The following is a 23,279-nucleotide window of genomic DNA, read 5'->3' on the forward strand; positions in this document are numbered from 1 at the left end:
CCTCCAGGCCGGCATACTTTTCCCTTGCCTTAGCGACCTCATCCACCAAGGTCAGCTTCTCCCTAAAAACTCGGGTATAACTCTTCTCAGCCTTCTTTTTTAAAACCTCAGCCATAGCACAAATAGCCTCCGACTACTTCACCCTCTCCCGAGCTTCGGAAAGATCGGACACAAGAACTTCCTTCTCTTTTTTTCCAACTCTAACCTAGCCTCCTGTAATGATGCCATATCAGCTTTCAAATCGGACAAAGTTCGCTGAGTGGCACCAATGGGAGTCTCCTTAAGCCGTCTCAATAAAACCGAGCACACCCCGACTGTCCTTATCCTACCCCGTGCTAAGACTAGAAGGTGGTTTTTTTTATAGAAATATCATCCATACTTATAAAGCTATTGGGAAGGACATGTTTCTAACAAAAAGCCATAGCATCAAAGCCTTGCTTATATACACTTTCCAATTTGGAAGTTTTACCCGTCTTAGGTTTTGGTTCAGGAAAAGGAGGGGCAAGGGGACTCGTCAGAATACCAGAATCAACAGGAGAAGTAAGAAGAGCAGGTGACAGATTAGAAATGACCTTAACCGAGGCAAAAGCACCCGAATCCAATTTTGAGGGAGAAGAAGGATCACCCATTTCACCGACCTCTTTCAATTGAATAACTCAAGCAACAACATTCTTCTTAGCCGTGCGAAGAATTTTCAAGGTGGTTGCCTTACCGGTCATCTTTTCTGCAAGACATCAAGATTGGATTATATCAGCATACAACATAATCGATAAAAAGATATATCTACAAAAAATTTAAAAAAATACTACCTAGCTCAGATCTGACATGGCTTGACTTTCATAGTAAAAAATTTTTGATGTCTAGATTGGGGGTTCGACCCCAACACTCCTGTAATAAGGCAACTACATACTCCTCTACCTCATCCAAGTCATCAAGGTTATACTTAACGACTATGGGGTTCTCCTCACAGTACAAGCTAAAAAGGGCTTCATCCCTCTCATTAAGGAAGAAAGGTCGGACACCCTCAGCAGATTGGATTTTGAAGAAGTAATTTTTGAAATCATGAAAAGAATCATAAAAAATGGCAAAAACCTTTCTCCCCTGAACAACTCGGGAGGATACCCATCCCTGCTTCTTAGAACTAAAGGGCTTGGTAAGTTGGAAAAGATAAAAGAAAACTTTAGAAAAAAGGAGGACATCGAGTTCACAGCCAAGGAGTTGATAAATTTTCAGAAAACTCCAAAAGTTGAGGTGGAGCTGGAAAGGGGCAACTTTACAAAGCCTAAGAATCTCAGATTCAAAGTCAGAAAAGGGAAGACTAACCCCCAACTTTGTGAAAAAGCATTCGTACATGTATATATGAAATGGCATTTTGACTTGTCAAGTTGGAAAAAACAAACCCTCTCCTTAGGATCGACAACTACAATTTCATACTTACTCTCATCCTCCCAACATATACACAACCTATGCTGCATACGAAATGTCTCGGCATATTCATTATCAATAACGGGAATGGCAGAAAGAACAATTATATCTACCAAGTTAGATCGGACGGGATTTTAGACGACATGACGAGAATTACTGAACGAGACATAAAGCTATACCTACAAATACAATAAAAAAAAATCATCACAATAAGTCGGGAATACGGCCATATCAACACAAACGTTCAAACAAGCCCAAAAGAGGTCGGACCATCCTCCATAAGATAGAAAATGGCCATGATCTTTAACCTCTCTTAAGAATCAAGAAGACAAATTGCATCGCAAAGATAAAAGTGGCATTGTACTTACAGGAACACCACCATTTAGGGGCAACATAGAGTAAAACCCCACACTCAGATTCACAGCAACAACAACTAAAGTCCAAGCAAAGAAGCAAATTCTCCAGATTGATTTTCGACATATAAGGAAAAATGCAGAACCACAAAACAAAGAATCATTGTCATTCCTTCAGCAATAATAGCAAAAAGTGACTCAAAACAAAAGCATATCACCCAGAACACAAGAATACAGAAAGTGAAGTTCAAGGGTTAAAAGAACCAACCTTGAGGGGAACGCAAAGCGAAAAAGAGTACACGAAAACAGCAAGTACACGAACGTTCCACGCAAAGCAAAGAATCAAAATAGAGAAACCTTGAAAAGTTGTAATGAAGAAGATGAAAAGTTTGAAGAAAGGGAGAGTGATGAGCAAAAACGTTTTAGAAGAAGCGAAAAAGAAGAAAGAGAAAGAGTTTGGGTATTTATAAGATATTAAGGGCAAAAGAATAATTTCACGCCCCTCATTTATGACATGTACAGTTACCAAAGTAACCTTAGAGAAAACGTGCAAAGGACTACGAAAAGACGTGATGCCTCAAGTTTGTAAAAACACATCGAGTACCCAACTTTGCCCTAAGAAAGGCGGTGTGCCCGATGTGATACCCTAACACACAAAAGACCATGCTGATCTACTACATATGCTCGAGTCCGACCTCATAAAGCTCGAACTCAAGTAGGGGAACTATTTATACCTTAGCCTAAAAATGCTAGCCAGGCCCAAAATGAATAAAACCCAACTAAGAGATACAACACAATCCACATCTACCCAACCTCGATGAGGTCAGGTACGGCAATAAAGAGACTAGCTCTACTTATCTAAATAAGTAATCGACTCCTAAGATATCTCTCATTTATCTAGAAGGGAGATCTCAACGACTTCCCTAGAAAAAGAGAACGGTCATCCACCAACAAAGGTGGAACTACTCTAAAAGGTGGTTATCAATTCTACTATAAATACACTGACACCCTCAAGTATATTCAAACTCCAATTTACTAAAAACCTGCTGAAAACCCTTGCTAACATAAGCATCAGAGTTCTTTGCAGATATCATCCCCATCTCTTCACGAGAAACTCGGACGATGGCACCTCGACCCCAACAGAAGTCGGACGCTGCCCAAAAGGAGTCTGAACCTCACGTTCAAGTCCAAAAGTAACCCACAGAACACATCCTATGGTAATTAAAAAGATTATTTAAGATTTTTCATTTTCCTTAAATATTATATTTGAATTATAAAATTACATTATATTTTATTAATATTACATAGGTGATCAAAATAATCCAGGTTACACACATCTGGAAGCCCTATTACCAAAATAAACTTCCATGAAACAAAATTCCGGGCAAATAGTGGGATAACAGAAACTCGGAATATATGTTGGAAGCACCTATCACCCGAAAGGCAAACTCAACAATAGCGGTGATAACTGAACACATTAACATGACACCGGATTTCCCTGTCAGTTGCTATTTGCGGTATAGAACGTACTCATTTACAGAATAAATTGGAAGTCTCTGAATAAATCAATAATGAATCTAAAACAATGTTGCCTTGCTTCACTTGCATTGCATTTGCTTTCTCTGTACAGTTCAATTGACTGATGAGTGATGATTACAAGTTGAACATCAAGCTCCCTATGAAAACAAAACAACCCATCACTAACCTTAAATAAAGATGCTTATAAAATTAGACATTTGCTTACAAGTATCATAGAAATTAGAAACACTTGTAAAGTATTAGAATCTTCAATTTTTTATTTTTCTATAAAAAACGTTTTGAAACCTGAACAAGTGAACCAGAACTCATTACAAGAATTATCCCTTTCCTTTTTTTCTTGGTTTTCTGCACCCATTAAATATACAGACACTCACATCAGTTGTTACTTTAAGGGTTATGCAGTTTTTGTAGCTGGTCAACAACATCATATGAACTGCTCAAGCGTTGAAAATCGGAACGGTGCAGTACACCTCCTTGGACAGGCCTGGAGCTGTTTGGTTGAGAGCCTATCGGACTTTTCTTGGATGAATAGCAGTGGTGAACACGGACGCGGTGATTTCTTGTCTGGGTAGTGTACTTGCCATGCACCTTAACAAACAAAATAGCTTCTTTGTCTCTGGAGTCTTCACACCAGGAGTTTTGTACAATGCCATCAACATATTCTTCCTGAGTCTGAAATTCTTCATGGTGCACTGATACCTCAGCAATATGGTCTGGTTTTATCAATCCAGTTGCAGGAATTACCTGAATCATAGATGTGCATGTTATTCACTAGATGGACAACTTTGCCAAGGTGACCACATTGCTTCTTTGATGTCACTATATGGACATTGCTAATAGAAAGAAAGAATAATACTCTGCAGCCAAAACTATTTTATATAAACTATAAGTTCTGAACTAAGAATATTACCTCAAGCCACCTTGGGAAGCCAAAGGAACCTCTCAACTGATGGTTAGACAGCTTCTGATCCTCATTAATGGTACGCTGGCCTTTACATTTCATTTCAAAAAAAGCGTCTTCGTCAGCACATTTGTTTGTAATGCGCAAAATTAAAGTGTCGTGGTTCTGAAGGATTATGTTATTTGTACTAATGATAGTATCCGGAATCTTGCATAACTCTTTCAATAGACATCTAATTTTCTCATTTGATTCAATAATCTCTCCAAATTCCTGTCTCCGGATGGACTCATCTACTCTAGCAATATCCGTCGAAAATATGCAGCGCACGGGCTTGTGGTCACTATCTGTCACATCCATGCAGGCTTCGTACCTATTGAAGGTGAGAAGGGATTAATTAAAACAAAATTTGAAATAGCAATAAAGTCCTTCTGGCAGGGTGTTTTAGACATATACATAAATGGAAGAACTCACTGCAATACAAAAGCGATAATGGGGCACTCTAAACTGCACTCAGCCATTGAGGATGAGCGACTATCACGATACAAAATTCTGTCACACCAAGCAGGGATGCGTTTCTTTTCACCGGAATCATACCCTTCAAATAAACAATTCGAAGTCATATCTTTTAACATTGCGGCAGCCTGATGACAGAAAACTCATAAATAAACAGTAGCATTTGTGACCTGAACTAATTCGCCAAAGAAAACAGCAATCATTGTACTTATGCGTGATTGCAATGGTAACCTTATATGCATCTAGGTTCTTTCATCCTTATTTTATTGTCTTATACTGTATCATGTGCATGCTAATGATAACTCAATAATTGGAGTGTTAAGTATCTATGGAAAGCTAGCTTTTAAGGAGTGGTTTTTCTCTTTCCTTAGATACTTAACAATGGTATCAAAGCCTTGGTTTTCGGCGTCATGGAAAGGGCTACCTATAGGCTGGATTAAGGTGAATACCGAATACTGAGCTGGTAGCAAAGTAGTTACCGCTTCACTCTATCGACACTAACCCAATGGTAACCATTTCGCTAAGGACTATCAGTACTTGGTATTCACTGTAATCCAGCCTATCCATGCGACAACCAAGGACTTTGATACCATTGGTAAGTACCTAAGGAAAGTGGAAAATCAAGGTACTTAACATGGAGTGCAATATTTGTCAAAATTCAATGACACAGTAAGATGTAGCAATCCAAGGCATCTATTTTTAACTAGACTATCATTTTCAACCCTTTAACTGGAAAATGGAGGGATTGAATTGATATGTGGATCTGTAAATAAAAAGAACCCATCTCATTGCACCCGACCACATCCATAGATGTTATGATAGCAGAACAGAAGTGAAGAGTGTGAATTTAAGGGAGAAAACCAACCCGCTAAGCCAGCTTGGTGTCGTTCAAACTTGTACGTCGGAGGAAAAGTTATTTCTGCTTCACGCATTCCTTGGAAGACATTGCCAGCTTCCATCTCTGCTCGAAGCTGGTCCCTTTCTCGAAGCCAATCAAAGCATCTTTGAGAAACAAAATCTCTTGCCTCATCATATGAAATGCCATCAAGACGATAATTAAAATCACCGAGAAATACAATCATGTCTGCCTCAGATAATTCGGGAATCCCTTCTGCGGACTGGAAATTATTCTCAAGAATCAATGCTTCATCAGACTGACTGAGTGCATAATGATTATGTAAAAGAATAAAGTGTCAGCATGTACATACATTTGTGCCACGAAATATCGGAACAGATGAAGTGCCAGCTGCAATAGAAAGGACCAATGGCAAGCCATATCTATAAACAGGCCAGAATAAATACATGGATAAGGCAAGTGAGAAAAACAGGAATAGGCACAGCAAGGTACCAGCTGCAGTATATGATAGGCTTGTTGGCCGGCCAAAGGACATTGTTCGGTACACATGATCAAAATCTGCATTGCGACGGTTGACTGCATCTAAATGTGCAGCAAAGTGGCAATTAACAAAGCACATTATTTTATCATATACTCTAATCCTCAAACCAACAGCTCCCTGTAAGCAAACCATTTCCATGTCAATGATCAGAATATCCAAACAGGCACATTGAGTTTGTTATAAATTTTTAAGCAATTTTAAGTACTAAATAAAGAAAATAGGACACAGTCAAAATTTAAACACGATTTTCTGAATAATGAATAGTCTATCTTTTCCGTAGAATTTGTAACATTATACATGTCAGATTCATGTTCTATAAATGCTAAACCCTATCATAACTCTGGAAAATTAGAGTAAACTAGCCTACCAAGCAAAACAGCAGAGCAGACAATGCAGACCTACCTTATTGCCAATAGCTCGTCCAAAGCCACATGGAACTGCTGCCACATCAACATCCCCCACATGAAATCTGATGTTGATTTTAACCCTGCAAAAGAAGAAAACTAACTACTATTGGTATATAGCCCTACAAGTTAAAAATAGTAATGACATGTTCAAACTGAATCAGGACTTTCGTCATATTTCATTTCAGTATATACTAAGTAGACCAAATATTAAATAGGTATCCATATATTTCAAACCTAAATGGCATTTCTAACAAGTGGGAAAGAAAGTACTCAAAGTAGACAATAACGTACACAAGGTTTAACAAATAAACTTTCAAATTGCTAAGCTTAATAGATATCATATTGCTTCAACAAATAAACTTTCAAATTGCTAAGCTTAATAGATATCATATTGCTTCGTAACAAACAATAGGTATCATTCCAGACATATTAAATGCTTCACAGCTCACTGGATTGTTACTCAGATGCTCACCACACAGCAATGACCATGCCGGCAAGTTGCCTGGATCCAACACGTTCAAACGTTGAACCTTCATCCAATGTTTTGTCTATCATATCCAGCCACCACTGCCCAACAGAACTTCCCTCTAATCCTACCTATATGTTTTGAGAGTTAGGGATCAGATTGTGTCGATTAACATGAATAGTTAGCCAAAATTATACTCTTTACTGCATATATGGACATAGTGACATACAATAAACATAACATCACATGAACAATCAACCATAGATACATACGTTGAACAATATATTTTTATAGTATGAAATAGTTGGACAAGAGTAATTCATAAGTCACTGTCCCATTCCTAGCCATACCAATGACGGAAATAGGATTGATCAATGTGTTGGAACACATTCCTGATACTAAAACTATCCAGGGAACCTAAGGAATGGTAAAAACAGATTAAAAAAGAACTATGCTCACAAGCCATCAACGTTAACTGTCACCCACATGTCCCACAAGTATTACTAAATTTAAAACTATTAAAAGTTCAAACCTTATGAGATGAAATCATTAAATATAGTTCAATACAAGAAGTGTTGCACATCATTGCTTATTTAACAAACCCATAATTCTGCTGAATGCTAATAATAGAGAAATACAAATTTTATATTTTAAAATGCAAAACATAATGACTTACAGTTTCTTTAGCTGCAGACATCGCCAGGAATCCAGCACCCATTTCAACCTCCTGCAACCCAACAACAACAATGCCAACATCTGAGGCCACAGAGCCTAGCCATGAAGTAAGGGAATCTTGAGATGCTTTCCCTTGTCCAACATTCCAAGTGCCACACAATATTTTTAAATTTTCCACTTTAGTATATAAAAATTCTTTGCCACTTAATTCTGATCGCAATATGCCATCAAGAGGTCCTGGGGAGGTGATGCTCCAACAACGTATACCACCGTGGTTAGCCAATGCAAATATGTAACCAGATCCAATCGTCATGTTTAGAATTGGACTGCTATGAGCAACCCATCCCCCAATCAGATTACCCTTCAGGTCCAACACCTGGACAGTACCACTCACATAACCTACCCAAATTTGCATGCCGTACGTACACAGACACTGAACAGCAAATGGATGGTATAAAAAGTCCTGTATACGATTGCCATTTCCATCCCACTGAACCAATAAGCCACTCGAACACCCTGTCCAAATCATTCCATCCATTGTTACCACCAGTGCTTCAGTTCTCCGATTATCATCCCCAAAGCCTCCTTTTGCTGCAACTCGACGAACAGCATCTGCTGCCCCCATTATGGCATTGCGTGAGCGCTGAAAGAACCCAATGGAACTTTGTGTTTTGTCTTTCCTAGAAGCTGAAATGAGGTCAACTGAAACGTCTTGTATTGAGGATACCTCCAACTTATTCTCAATTAGGCCATCTGTATTGAAAACTTTCAGTAACTCTCTTGTACGAGCATCCCTGTATATTATCAATTGCTAGCATATTAAAATGACATATACAAATATACACACACTAAACTTGAGATAAGCATACGTTATGCATATAAAAGAATGCAAGGATCAAACAACAAAGAAGTCTCTATCTAGTTATGCTTTTTTTTCTCTCTCCCTCTCTACTCTATTCTATACACATAGGGCACCAACAAGTAGGCAACATGCATCAGATTTAAAAATAAAAATTTTAAAAAGAACACACGGGAATGGGTATGTTGCACCATAAGAACACCTAAATATATAACCCCCTCCATTCATATTTTGAAGTTTAATTTCATGGAAATTATCTAAGATCAAGGTCTTGTTCTTGATACCAGATCCTAGCAAAGAAAAAATAATAACAGCCCAAAAAACATATCTAACTTGATCCAGATATCTTTGGCTACTCTACTAATCCAGATGTTTCTAGCTTTCTAACCACTATCTTCTTGGTGATAGATTGGAGCATATGAAAAACATTTGATGTAGAAAGAAAAAGATGAAGAAAAAGAAATGAGAATTGAAATATATAAAAAGAATTATGTAAGTGCAAAGTAAAAGGAGTTGAAATATGCAAAAGGAATTATATAGGTGTGCTTCAGATACCTTTGGCTACTGTATTAAAGTTTAATCAACAGGACAAAAAAAGTCTCCTAAATAAGTTTGTATTTCAAGTATCATGTTAACAAAAACTATCCTCAAAGTTTAAGTAGTTAGGCAGGTGCTATTGCTCTTTAGCATGATGAATAGTTGCGACATCTTTAGCATGCATTTTTCTCACAATACTTCTTTTGCCTAAAGTATAGACATACTACCCTTTTACCAACAACAAAAAAACAACAACAACAAAGCCTTGTCCTATTAGGTGGGGTCATCTACATAGATTAAACGACGCTATTGAGCTCTATTATGTAACATGTCTACAAAAAGATCGTTAACATGTAGATCTCATTTGACCACCTCATGGATAGTCTTCCTAGGTCTTCCTCTGCCTTTCATCCCGTGTCCATCTTCCATCTCATCCACCCTCCTAATTGAGTGCTCTGTCGGTCTTCTTCTCACATATCCAAATCATCTGAGACGCGATTCTACCATATTTTCCACAATAGGTGCTATTCCAACTCTCTCTCTTATATCTTTGTTCCTAATTCTATCTAATCTGTATGATTACTCATCCATCTCAACATCTTCATCTCTGCCACACTTAACTTATGTTCGTGTTCCCCTTTGGCCGCCCAACACTTTGTACCATAAAGCATAGCCGGTCTGATAGCAGTACGATAGAATTTACCTTTAAGTTTTAAAGACACTTTTTTGTCACATATAAAACCAGACGCACTCCGCCATTTTGACTAACCTGCTTAGATCCTATGATTTACATCCTGTTTAATCTCTTCATTATCCTGTATGATGCACCCAAGATACTTAAAACTTTTAACTTTTCGTAAGATGTTTTCTCCAATTTTCACCTCTGTATTAACTTTCTACACCCAAGATACTCCAACATTCTGCTCTTTTACCATGAGCCAAAATTTAACTTCATTATTGCAAGGATCAAACTCTGAATTTTAAATTATTTAGACAAAACATCTTTGGCACATACAAACAGAGATGGATCTAAGAAAGAGATCATTTTTGTGCAAATATGTGGGTGACTATATACACAGTTACCCTTGTTTTAACCTAGTAAGAATAGGTTTGGTCATTGCTTTTGTTGCTAAGACACTCTTCACAAATACTTATTCATGTAGTACAAAGTGAACTAGAAAACAACTATACAGAACAACAAAGCCTTATCTCACTAGGTGGAGTCTGCTCTATAGATCAAACAATGCCATTGTGTACTATCATGTATCATGTCTTCAATGCGATTGTTCACACAAGGATCTCACTTGACCATTTCATACATAGTCTTTTTAGGTCTTCATCTATCCCTAATCACTAGCCTGTTGTCCATCTGATCCACCCTTCTTATTAGATGCTCCGCCAACTTTCTCCCCACATTTCCAAACCACTTTATAAGAGATTCCACTATCTTTTCAACATGAGTGCTACTCCAACTTTCTCTCATATATCCTCATTCTTTCTTGTATCCATATGCGTATGACTGCTCATCCATAAAAACATCCTCATTTTGTCCACACTAAACTTATGTTTATGTTTACCCTTTACCTTCCAACACATTGTTCCATACAACATAGCTAATCTAATGGCAGTGCGATAAATTTGTCATGTTCCAATAGGTGGGATCATATACATAAATCAAGTCTCCACAATGCTCTATCAGTCTATCATAAATCATATTCATACCATTACTATTTAAATCTCTCTTAATAATTTCACCTATGGCTTTTCAAGTGTCCCTAGCTTAAACACTACTCTCTATCTAATACACTCCTTGATAGGCCCTCTAAAGGCCTTCTCCAAACATGTCAAGACCATGTAAGGCAAGATTGCATAAGTTCCTCTATACCTCTATAACTGCCTCCATCCTAGCTTGCTCTCTAATTTATCATTCCAAATCCTATCTTGCATAGTGTATCAACTCGCCCATTTTGGCATCCTCATCTGTAGAAGAACATTTAGCTTATTTTCTTTTCCACCTCTTTTTTTACCATTGAGCATTAAGTCCTATATAATATTGCCAATGTAATAGTTGTGAACTAAAATTTCCTTTTTGCCATCAAAAACTCTCCATAGAAATTGGTATAGATATGCTCTAGTGGGCTTATGGGCCATTATCACAATCCTAGCAACATATTCCATTAACACTCTGTCAAAGGTGTTAGAAATAAAGTAAGTAACTAGCAAAACTGATGATCTATTCTACAGTAGTCAAACAATGATGCATGCTTTAGAAGTTAGGAAAGTAAAAAGACTTACTGGTGCTTAAGTAAGTCATCAAGCTACTACAACAGTAACTATTGTAGTATTGTTTGAACCTTGCTAACTTGTAGTTATGCTAAAATACAATCATTCTTTCTATTTTCACATATTAACATGGATTGTGGAGGCAGTGACACATCTCAAATATTCTCCTAAAATAATGTTACAAATATCAAATATGTACTATCTGTCTATACATGAAATGTTGAAACCTAAGATAGGAAAAAAAATATTAATTATAAGCATACTTGAAAATCTATCTATTTCTCTCTCTCACTCTATCTGTGTGTGTACTAAACTAATGTTCAATGCTCAAACCAAGAGAGGATAGAACATAAATCTTACCACAAAGCAAATGAAAAATAACCAGCACTCCAAACATTGCCTCTTGAATTATCAGATACCAAGTACTTTATATCTGAAGTTAGCATGTTATTGGAGCCATTTGCTGGCAGATAGCTCCTTAAGTCAACATAGGACCTCTCCACCATAATGGCAGCCATATGCCTCTCCTCCTTCGTAAGACAAATAGATTTCTCAAGAGCTTCCCAAGGCCATATCTTTATAGCTCCTCCTTCCGAACCCGACCACAGATCCCCTGGATTCAAGTCAATAATGGAAAGTAAGACCAAGAAAAAACAATGTATCATAACAAGCACGTGAATTTTTATTCATCAATGAAAACCAGGACCACTGTCAATTTATTCTGTTTCATATCAATAGTTTTCCATACATTAAATATCAGAAAGTATGTATCCATTTAGGTTACTAACACTACAATGTATCACAACTTAAAATAACTTCTTTTTGTTTATTATAACAATTTATTATCAAGGATGTTCCTTTACAAAATTCTGAAAACAAAAAACATTGAAAATGAAAAATGAAAATACAAACCAAACATACCCTTATTTTCTATCTTGTATTATTCTTCTGTCTTAATGAAAAGTTTTTATTATTAGTATTATAATCAAGAAGGTTCCTAATACAAGTATACAATGTCTTAAGCTACACCGACTCTGCCACGGGATTGCAAACTGTTTTTAGACACGGGGACACAACATATGTGTAACATATTAAAAAAAGAGTAAATAGTCAAATTAGTTTCTGAAAGATCACTCATTCTCCAAATTAGTCCCTGAAAGAATTTTTTAATCAAATTCATCCTTCAAAGATTTTAAATTAATCGCATTAGTCCTTTGTCATTTTTTTTGTTGACAACGCCAAAATTTGTTAATGTGGCACGTTAAGTGATACTACAACACACATAGAAGTCTTAATTGACTATTAACATGATAAGTTTATGAAATTAGATCAAATCAAAACCTAATTGAGAGGAGAACTTGAGGCATTGGAATCCCTCAATTTAGGGTTGATTTGATTTAATTTCATAAACTTATTATGTTAGCCGCCAATTAGGACTACTAGGTATGTATTGTGGTATCACTTAACGTGTCACATCAACAAATTTTGACATCGTTAGTAACGGAATGATGAAAAGACTATTTTGGTGATATTGAAACTACAAACTAGCAATTTTCAATGTTTATATGTCTCTTCTAAATATATGAAACATTTTAGATGACCTCTTATAATTGTAATTAACAATGCAAATTATTTCTAAACTTATTCCAAAAAATATAAGCTAAAGAAAAACATTTTAAAAACGCCATAAAAAATTTTGATCACTCTTCTCTTTTTTTCATTTTAAAAATATGGTTGAGTTATGACCACATCGTGTTCAGGAATTGTCACGCAGGAAATAATAGAGAGCTTAATTCATATGAACCATCGGTATATCACTCTTTTATCCATGAACTAGCAGTCCAACACCTCATTGGATATCAACAGTAAATAAAATTTAAAAGCAGAAATAAATAAATTGAAAAGTAAAGAACGGAAGAATGGAGGATCACCGTAAGAGGTTATAGTGAGGGAGAGAACAGGTCCTCTATGAGCATGCCAAGACAAGCACTCCTTGAAAGGATTCCTCAACTTCCTATTATCCTCCAAAACCACACGATCACCATCACCGTCACCATCACCACCGTCCATCACCCAGCACCTTATTCTTCCATCCCTGTGCCCGCTCCACACTACTCTGTTCCCATCGTCCGCCACCAAGCACATCGCCGCCGACGTCCATACTGATTCCCGAAACGGCACACTCTCTTCGTCCCCAACCCTAACGTTGCATCCTCCTCCTCCTTCTCCATCTCCATCCCCTTCTTCCCAAGAACAATACAGATCTTTGAAGTTCCAGAACCTCACGCCACATTCCGATGCCGCCCACAGCTGCGACTCCGTGCCGGAAATTGCCCTCAGGAACCGACCGACCTGCGTCTCGCGGAGAGGGTGAGGCCGGAGTTCGAGACTAGGCGGCCGCAAGGGATGGACCGCCGCGCGGGGTGGGAGGCGGAAGATTCCTGTGCCGCCGCCTCGGGAGACGAATTCCCGCATCGGGCGGTTGCTACTTTGGTCGGAGGAGGGAGCGGTGGAGGTGGAGAGCTTGCGGTCGAGAAACTGGAGCATGCAGTCGAGGCGCTTGGTGGTGGAGTGGATGGAAGCAGCTGAGGGCGTAACGACGTCGTTATCATCGTCGTCATCGGAAGAAGGGAAGTACATAAGGGTGGGAGAGTGGTGGTGGCGAGTGTGTGAGGATGAAACGACGTCGTTTTGGTTGAAAGGTGGATCCATTATTGTCGTTTAGTTGCTATTGCGAGGATCGGAGGAAATATAGGGATAGAGCCAGAGGCAGGATGAAACGGCGTTGTTTGTGGGGAAACGGCGTTGTTTGTGGGGATTTTGCTGAGAGTGTTGGATTGAGTTGAAATTGGTTGGGAGAAAAAAGGGGAGACTGGGAGAGGAAGAAGGGAGAGTGGGAATAATTGAGATTTGAGAAGTGAAAGTGGAATTTGGACAGGTGAGCTGTGAGCTGTGAGCTGTGAGCTGTGAGCTGACCCGGTTGTTTGTTCGAGCACAACACAACATGCCTTGCCTTACTTTTCTTTAGGTATGTTCTTTTGTCTTTACGTTGTTACCTGTTTGTTGTATGTAGAGATGGCAATGGCTTTCCACCTTCTAGTAAAATGTATCCCATCATCATCTTATTTTTGCTTTGGGTTTCCCTTTTTTTTTCCGCAAGGGAGAATGATACCTGTAGGTATTTATAAATATTAATTTTAATTTTTTTAAAAAAAATCAGTACAATTATAATAAAATTGGATGTACAATTTAATTAAATATATTAAATCAAATATAATTCAAACACAAATTTAATATAATAAATAAATCATTTTAACCCTAAAAAATTATAAAAAAAATTATCCCTTTTACGTTTATGTTATGACAATATATTGTAGAAGAAAAAATTGCAAAATTCAATTCAATTTATCTTAATCCATTAGTTAACATGTTGGTCTCCGTTAGCCTCTCCGTCGTGCTGTGATTTTTTTTTTTTTGTCATTTCTAGTTATATTTTGCCTTTATTTTTTCAAAGCTAAGATATGAGTTAAGTACGATTTTGGTCATTAAGGTATGTGTCAAAAAAAATTTTCGTCTTCAACCTTTTTTGCATACAAAATCATCTCTAAGATTTAACTTGGTTTTAAAATCATCCTTCGAACCAAAATACCATTCTCCTTTTTCACCAAAATATTCTGTTCTTCTTCTCCATCACAGCATCTCTTCTTCTTTTTCTTCTTCTTCTTCTTCTTCATCATGAGTTGCACAATCAGAAGAACACAAGAAATCAAAAGAACAATGAAATCAGAAGAAGAACAAAATCAGAAACGCAATAACAATGAATTCAAAGAAATAGAATCAGAATCAGAAGCACAGCAACAATGAAAACAGAATCAAAATCACAAGCAGGAGAAACAGAAGCCATCAAACCAACCTCCAGCCGCCGCCACCCTCATTGCGCCGGTTCTACCCTCTTTACTCCCCTTCTTTTCTTCTTCCTCTTCCTCCCAACTGCCACCCACCATCGCCGTCCTTCGAAAGCCAGAACACATCACAGTGCCGCCACATCTCTCTCTCTCTCTCCATTATCCATCGCCGAGGTAACCTCCATCTCCGCGGTTCCACCTCTCTCTTCCCCCCTCCGCGAACCCAACACCTACGAACCCTAGCACCGCCCAGGCCGTCGTGACACCTCCTTCCTTCGTCCCTCCTCAATCTAGTCGTTCACCCATGCTCGCCATCAATTCTCCCATTGAACACAGACCGCCGAAGCCGGCCTCTTTTCTCCACAAGCTCGCTGCCGCCGCTGATTCGCCACCGCATGCCCCATTGTCCCAACCACCGGTGAGCTTCCCATTTTTCTTCTTCTTCCCCTCTCTCCTTTCCTCCACTGTGACAAAGGTCGCGACCTCTATTTCTGTTCCTGCAGCTACCAGCGTCAGTGACAACCACAGCCACTACCTTGTCGCTGTCGCTGCTTCCCTCACCACCATTTTCCCTTCCCCGTGGTTCTACTTCTCTCTCACAACTCCAAAACTCTTTCTCTATCTTTTTCTTTTTTTTATTTTATAATTGTTTTTGTTAGGTATAATTTGGTAATAAAATTTAAGATTTAATTAAAAAGGACAATTTTAAAACCACGTTAAATTTTAGAGACAATTTTGTATGCAAAAAAAGATTGAGGACGAAAAAAATTTTTTGCCTATACCTTAGGGACCGAAATCGTACTTAACCCTTAAGATATTTTATTCAATAAGGATAAAATAGATATTGTCCATATTTAGGATAATAAACACAAGAAAGGGAATTTCCCAAAAGCACAAACATGAGCTAAACCAGAAGCAAAATTAAAGAAGAAGAAAATGGGAACATTAGGGAAGGAAACATCAAGGCAGGTGAGATTGCATGTCTTGTAGGAGCTTGTTAGAAGACTCTAGAATCTGTGTTGTCTCCTCAGAACAGTTTTCGAATGTGAATCAGTTTTTTAACTTTCAGATTTGCCAGTATCTACAAATCATGTTTATTGCTCCTGCTTCTCTTTAGCTTTCCAGCGCTATCCTTCCATATCTGTCAAAAGGAGAGAGTCTCATCTCTAGAAATCAGCCTAGGTAGTGAACTTCTTGCCCGTACTTCTATTAATTTTGAACAAAAGAACAAACAGTGAATGATGATTTCAGTTCCAGACTACAACGATGGTAGAGGGGGAATGGTCGGAATACGACAATGGAGGTTTTAGAGGACCAGTAAATTCTCATGCAAGCATCGCTAGAGGAAGAATTTGATTCTAGGGACTAGGAACAATTTCTAGAGTTTTGTCCAAGTTTGTTTGTGTTACAATAATTTTGAGCAAAGTTCAATAAGAGAATGGTAAATATGGTAGGCAACTTGGTAACTTGAACTAGCTTCATATTTTTCACTTTTAGTTTTGGCCCAAATTAAATAATCATCTCCTTCCTTAATATTTCTTAACAGAATACAGTTAGCCATATATAGAGAGAGAAACGTTGCTGATTAAATCCTTATTTCACTAATTGCTTGGCAAAATTAGTTCATTCACCCACTCTATAGCAAGATTTTATTGGTTGATGACTGAATTGGGGAAGACAAGAAACGAATGGGAAGGAGCTACCCATAGGTCCTGGAAGACTTTGACACTGTTTCCATTGGCAATTCTCCAACACAAGCCTTTTTCCAAGACTTTTTGGCCTTTAGCAGGCTTTTCCAGCCCCAAAAAGGTTAGTTTTTTATCTCTAACACTACTGTATCAATAGTACTTGCCTTTTAGAATTTTAGAATAGTGATTGTAGCTGAGTAGCTAGTTTCCAACACTATTTAGCTAGTTTCCAACACAAGTCTTCCTTCCTTCTTTGTTCTAGACATAGCATTCCAACTAATCCAAACCATCTTTCTTTGTATGTCTTTCTGATCCCACCAAAATTAAGAGAGAATATTGTGGATCTCATTAATAAGAGTGTCTGAAAGTCTGAAACAAGACAGAGAGTAGATAAGAATGGCCTCTTCCACTGCCTTAATGAGCACATGTCTTCCTGAAGTAGACAATAGATGGTGTTTCCAACCCTAGACTTTTTATCTCACACTCTCTTTAATAGCCCCAAAGTTTCTCTCTTTGAGCGATTAATCGTTGAAGGGATCCCTAAGTATTTATCCTGGGCTCCTATATGTTTAAATGATTGATGAAAGAGCATCTTCTATTTACTTGAATACCTAAGATGAGATGATTTTGATCTTTCTTGTTCAACAGAAAAGATAAACTTTCTGCACAGAATAAGAAAAGATATGGCAATAAAGAATCTTCTTGTCGGAATCTTCTATTTAGCTAGAAAAATCCAAAAGACTGACCTTCAACAACAACAGAGTAAGAAAATATAGTCACCACCTCCTATATCCAACCTATCTCTATCTAGGGTCAAAACCAAACTTTTCTAGCATGAACCATAAAAAATGTCATTCCACTCTATCATAAACTTTACTCATGTCAAGATTTAGGGCCATTTCAGTATTTAAGCCTGTCTTCTTGGTTTTCAAATAGTGCATGCAATCGTGAGCTATAAGGGCATTATTACTAATTAGCTTTTCTTTCAAAAAAGAGCTTTGATTAGGGCTAATTACTTCATTCATAATTTTTTGTAGCCAATGAACAAGCACTTTAGAAATGAATTTATAAACCATATATGCTAAACTAATAAGTCTGACCTGTGATGTGTTCTTAGCATTTGGTCCTTTGGGATTAAGCAAATTTGCGTGTGGTTGAAGCCTGTCAGCATTCTACCTCCAACAAAGAAGCTTCTCACTACTTTAAACACATCCCCCGGCTACTATATCCTAATAGTAATGAAAGAACTTCGCTGTAAAACCATCCTCCCCCGAAGCACTTTTAGGGTTAACACTAAAAACAACTCGCTTGACCTCTTCTATTGAAATTGGCGGAAGCAAACTTCTATTCATAGCTAGGGTTACTTTGGCATTAAAATCTTTGAAATCCAATTTTGGATTAGCTGAATTAGTAGAAGAAAAAATACCTCTAAAATAGTCTTCTATAACCAAGGCAATATCAGCTTAAGAAGTGGCATAACTCCATTATTCCTTTCTAATTTCCATATTTTATTGTGGCAAATTCGAGATTGGAAAGACTGATGAAAAAATTTAGTGTTCTTATCTCCTTCTTTTAGCCACTTTACCCAATTTTTTTTTCTCTCCAATAACTTTTTTTCTCTAACATATGCATCCTCTAGCATATTTTCCAGCTCATCAACCTCAATCTCTCCATTAGTCTCTATCTCCCTAAGCTCTTCTAACTTTTTGAGAATCTCTTCTATTTTGGCTTTGTAATTAGATTTTGAAACTTGTTGCCACTGTACAAGTCTATGGCTACAAAGTTTTAATTTTTGGGATAAAATAAACATACCTGAACCTTAAAAATTAGAGTGAAGGGATTTCTACCATGAGTGAGGATGAGTGGTTGCTAGTCGCCGATCCACCACCATGAGTGACTGTGACTATGTGAGAGGCTACTTATTATTAATATTAAAGGGGAAAAAAATTGTATATATACTATTATATTTTATATCTTTTTAAATTAATATTAACCTAATTAGATAATGAGTTTGATTTGAGTTATACGATCTCATAAACAATATCCGAATTAATTAAGGTCGAATTTAATCGAGTCTAAACTGATTGTACTAAGTTATATGTTGGATACAAAATCAATATAATCAAATCAAGTCAATACCTATCAACACTCAAAGATTGAATAGCAATAAAAAAAATTCACTTTACGCATGGTAAAAAGAAAACTAACAAGAAAATAAATTCAGAAAAATAAATGATAAAAAAATTAAAAATAATAAACATATTTATTTTTATTATTTTGCTAACTAATATGTTTAAAGTAATAATTTATCGATTGGTTTCAAAATATTTCTTGTTTTATTTGAATTTTTATTATGACGAATCAATTATGTCGGGTGAAAGGCCGGGGCAGGAATGCAGTAGGCGGTGGTCCGGTTAACAAAGAGAATAGAAAGTCTACGGTTGGTAAAACAATATCCAACAAAGACCCCACTCATCTTCTCTTCGTCCTTGACCTTAGTTAGAAATTGGTGTCAAAGCCTGTCCTCAAGCACAGAACGGATACTGGAAGGTGAACGAACAACAACCATTTTCGTCTTTCCAATAGCTAGTGGAAAGTCGAAAAGGCCGGTATGAAATCCTCTTGATGCAAGGATCGGAAATGACTAATAGAATCAGGTGCACGGAGTTGGATTCCCATGGGCGCAAGCTAGGGGCATTACTTATCTAAATGATCATCTTTGACGAGTGGGAGTGTTTGCGAGACCGTCCGGCGAAAACGCCGCAGGCGCGAAGCGTGGTAGGCCTGTGTCGGGGGAGCATAGCATAGGTAGGAAAGGGAGCCCGGACGGTGGAAGAGCCTGGGGGGCCGGGTCATTTGACGAAAATGGAAGGATTTTCCCCTATTAGATTAGAGAAGGCCCTCCGAAGGGAAGTGCGTTAATTCTTGGAAAAAGGAATAAGGCACTCAGACATAAAAAAGAGGGCTACTTCACTATGAATGGTAACATATGAATTGAGACTAATGCGACAGGTGTCAATTACCAAAAAGGACTCGACCACTAACTCAGTCCCGCGGGACATTTCTAACACAAGGCCGAAGATGGATGCGAAGAATCAGGCAGGCTTTTCTACTATTCGCTACCCACTGACAGCCTTTATCGAGCTTTCCAGGCTCTTGTCTTTCTACGAGACTCCACGCCCTATCTTTCATATCATCTCTCATATCGGCTCAGCTGACTTTTCCTTGATGTTCAGGGTCTGTAAGCATACTCTCTCTTTATAAGAGCTCTAGATAGCATTCCAATTCGTTTTCAAGATATCATATGGAGATTCGTGTGCATCTATTTCGGGGTTCTTTTTTGGTCCATTTATATGGATTCTGCGTTGTGTCCGCATTAGTTCGAGGAAGAGAAGCATGTACTATTCTATTCTATGGTGATTAAAGATCTCATTCCTATTCAAGTGGTTTGGACCAAGTTGGAGCTCAGAGCACTCTCAAGTGAGTTGGCAGGGATAGGGTCTTCTATCAGGACTCGCAGACAACTTCCATTGCCTTCCAGGCAGAATGAAAAAGCTATTTAAGTTCCAAAGGGACTATCTTCATTGTAAAGAAGCTATCCTTTCTTGCGTCATCAGCTTGATATCAGAATCGCTGAACGTACAACTTGTGGTACGGACTGCTCTTCCTGCTGCTCACTGCAAATGTGAAACTTGCATACCTCATTGGTGGGGGAATGAAATAAAAAAGAATATATAGACTTGTAGAGACCCTCTATGTAGTTGTTTATCTGAGGCAATCGATCTACATCTTTCCTCATAGCCCTGGGGGTCTCGATCTCCTACGTGCGAAATCTGAGGGACTACTTCCTATGAAGATTCTCTTTGGTCTAATTTCACGCCTTATGACGAAAGGAGAGTCGGTCATCGCTGATGGGTAGCGCAAAAACAAAGAGATTGATCCAAAAAAAAAGAGATTTAATAAGAACGCATTTCTATTCATTTTACTTTTGGTGGTCTTTCTTTTGGCCGACTCTTCTTCCTGTTTTATTGATCTCAAATTTTTAAACTTTTGAAAATATGATTAATTTATAAAAATAGACTATATTTTCAACTAGATAAAATAGTAATATGTTAGACTAATTCATTTTTAAAATATATTTTTAATATTATATTTAAAAATATTTTTCTCTTACTAATATTAATAGTTCACTAGAACATATTTGTTAAATTAACATAAAATTTTATATAAAATTACACAAATAAAATTTTTTATTTTTAATTTATTTTATCAAAATCATCTACTATTAAATTTTAATTTCTCTGCAAGTAAATATGTATAGGCCTTTGTTCGATTGATCCACTTTTAAGATATACCTTCAAAATCATTTATCAAAAATAAAAAAATTATACAATGCTAAGATTTGTCGGATGGAGACATATTTGTTCTACACATATATAATGTACAATGTCATCACATCCCATTTGATATCATTTCTAGTCACTAGCCCATTTTCATATCCATCTCTCTTTATCTTCTTCTCTTCTTCCTATTGACACACAAGTGTTTTAACTTGCTCTCGGACTCTCGTCACTTGAATTGTTTTATTTTCAAATATCTTCATATTTTTGCATTGCCAAATAGGCCAAACCATAATTGTAAAAATTAAATTGAATTGATTGGTTCAATCGAAAAATTAACGAATCAAACTTTGAACTAATTTGATCCAGCTCTAAGATCGTTTAAGATTAAAAATTGGCGTGAAACCGATTAAAATTGACAAAAACCGGTATAAACCGATCAACAAAAAAATTTCAAAATTTTAGAAAGTAGGATTCAAACTCAAGGTTTTCGGATTGCACAATATTCAGCTTGCCACCAAACTGTGATGCTTCTTAATAATAAATATGTTATTCAATTGATATATAATAAAAAAGTATAGTTAAATTATTTTATATTTTCTTAATTTTATACTTACTTTTAAATTAATTATATTTTTTAATTATGAATTATTATTATTATAAATATAAATTTTGTTAATCTCCTACCAAAAATAACAAATATTTTTATTAATTATAAAATAATATTTTTATGATTATATGATATTTATTAATGTTATTTTTTTCAATAATTGCACATAGTATATAATAATATAACAGATATAGAATAATCAATTAATTCTTAAAATTTAAAAAATAATAGTTACTTTGGTATAAAAATAAAATAAAAAAATATTTATTATGGAAGAAGAAAATATTAAAATTTTATATAATTATTTAATAATAACCGGATTAATTTTTTTTTTTCAAAGTTAGGAGAGAGACTCGAACCCAAAATTTTTAGATCAAGATGGAGAGATTATACTATTTGAGCTATAACTCGTTGACTGCCAAAACAAGTATTTAGGCCTTCTAGCAGTGGTCAATAGGTAAAAAAAAAGGAGAAATTTAATTTTGTCAAAGACAAGGTTTTGCAAAAACTCCAGCATTGGAAGCGAGCTTTGCTTTCAGCTAGTGGCAGAGAGGTTTTAATAAAAGCAGTGGCAACTGTAGTGCCTCTCTACACATTGAGCTATTTTAAGCTTCCCGATACATTATTAGAGGACATCCAAAAGTCAATAATGCAGTTTTTCTGGGGCCAAAGGAACGCAGAGAGGAAGATCCAGTAGATTAATTAGCGGATTGCTTGTAGACCAAAGAACCAGGGTGGTCTAAATTTTAAGGATCTCAGGGCTTTTAACTTGGCTATGTTAGGAAAATAGGGATAGATGTTGATCTCTCGGCCTCACTCCCTAGTTTACAAGGTCTATCAAACCAGATATTTTAAATTTTCAACCTTCCTACATGCAGAAATAGGTAATAATCCATCTTGGGATTGGAAAAGTATTCTAGAGGGCAGAAAAATTTTAGAGAAAGGCATTTTTTGGAAGATTGGAAGGGGACATTCAGTTAAAATCTTAGAGGACAACTGGATAAAGCAAATTCAACCAAATGAAATTCAAATTCTCAACCATTCACACAATCACCCAATTTGGGTTTCTGAACTACTCCTACCAGATCAAAATTGGAATCAAGAGCTAATCACCTCAACATTCACACACAGAGTAGCACAAGCAATCATAAACACAACCATCAGAACAGCAGAAGATATGGTTACCTAGAATAAGGAGAAGAGTGAATGCTACTCAGTTGCCTCTGGACATACGTTGGCATTTCAGTTCTACCATGCACCAGTTGAGTTTTTGCCGGAACAATGCAGAAGGAGAACAATCTGGAGTTCAATTTGGAAGTTAAAATGCCACAGAATTAGAAACATGGACAACCCAAGAAATTAGAAATGCTTGAAAAATAGC

At 36.9% G+C, this 23,279-nt stretch overlaps 1 protein-coding gene across 1 annotated transcript; it reads right to left on the reverse strand.

Annotated features, from left to right (window-relative positions):
* Window positions 1-3,043: 3,043 nt before the first annotated feature.
* On the reverse strand, window positions 3,044-14,514 carry LOC112779323 (type II inositol polyphosphate 5-phosphatase 15). The gene is made up of 12 exons (XM_029296008.2): window positions 13,287-14,514; window positions 11,716-11,968; window positions 7,678-8,470; window positions 7,008-7,132; window positions 6,531-6,615; window positions 6,080-6,245; window positions 5,940-5,977; window positions 5,597-5,849; window positions 4,690-4,813; window positions 4,228-4,588; window positions 3,692-4,061; window positions 3,044-3,454 (listed from the first exon to the last, which is right to left on the reverse strand). Exons 1-11 carry the CDS (start codon window positions 14,065-14,067, stop codon window positions 3,705-3,707), a joined length of 3,336 nt encoding a protein of 1,111 aa, XP_029151841.1. The 5' UTR covers window positions 14,068-14,514; the 3' UTR covers window positions 3,044-3,454; window positions 3,692-3,704.
* Between the last annotated feature and the right edge of the window lie 8,765 nt (window positions 14,515-23,279).

Source organism: Arachis hypogaea, chromosome 19 (genome assembly GCF_003086295.3).
Source record: "Arachis hypogaea cultivar Tifrunner chromosome 19, arahy.Tifrunner.gnm2.J5K5, whole genome shotgun sequence".
Taxonomy (NCBI): Eukaryota; Viridiplantae; Streptophyta; class Magnoliopsida; order Fabales; family Fabaceae; genus Arachis; species Arachis hypogaea.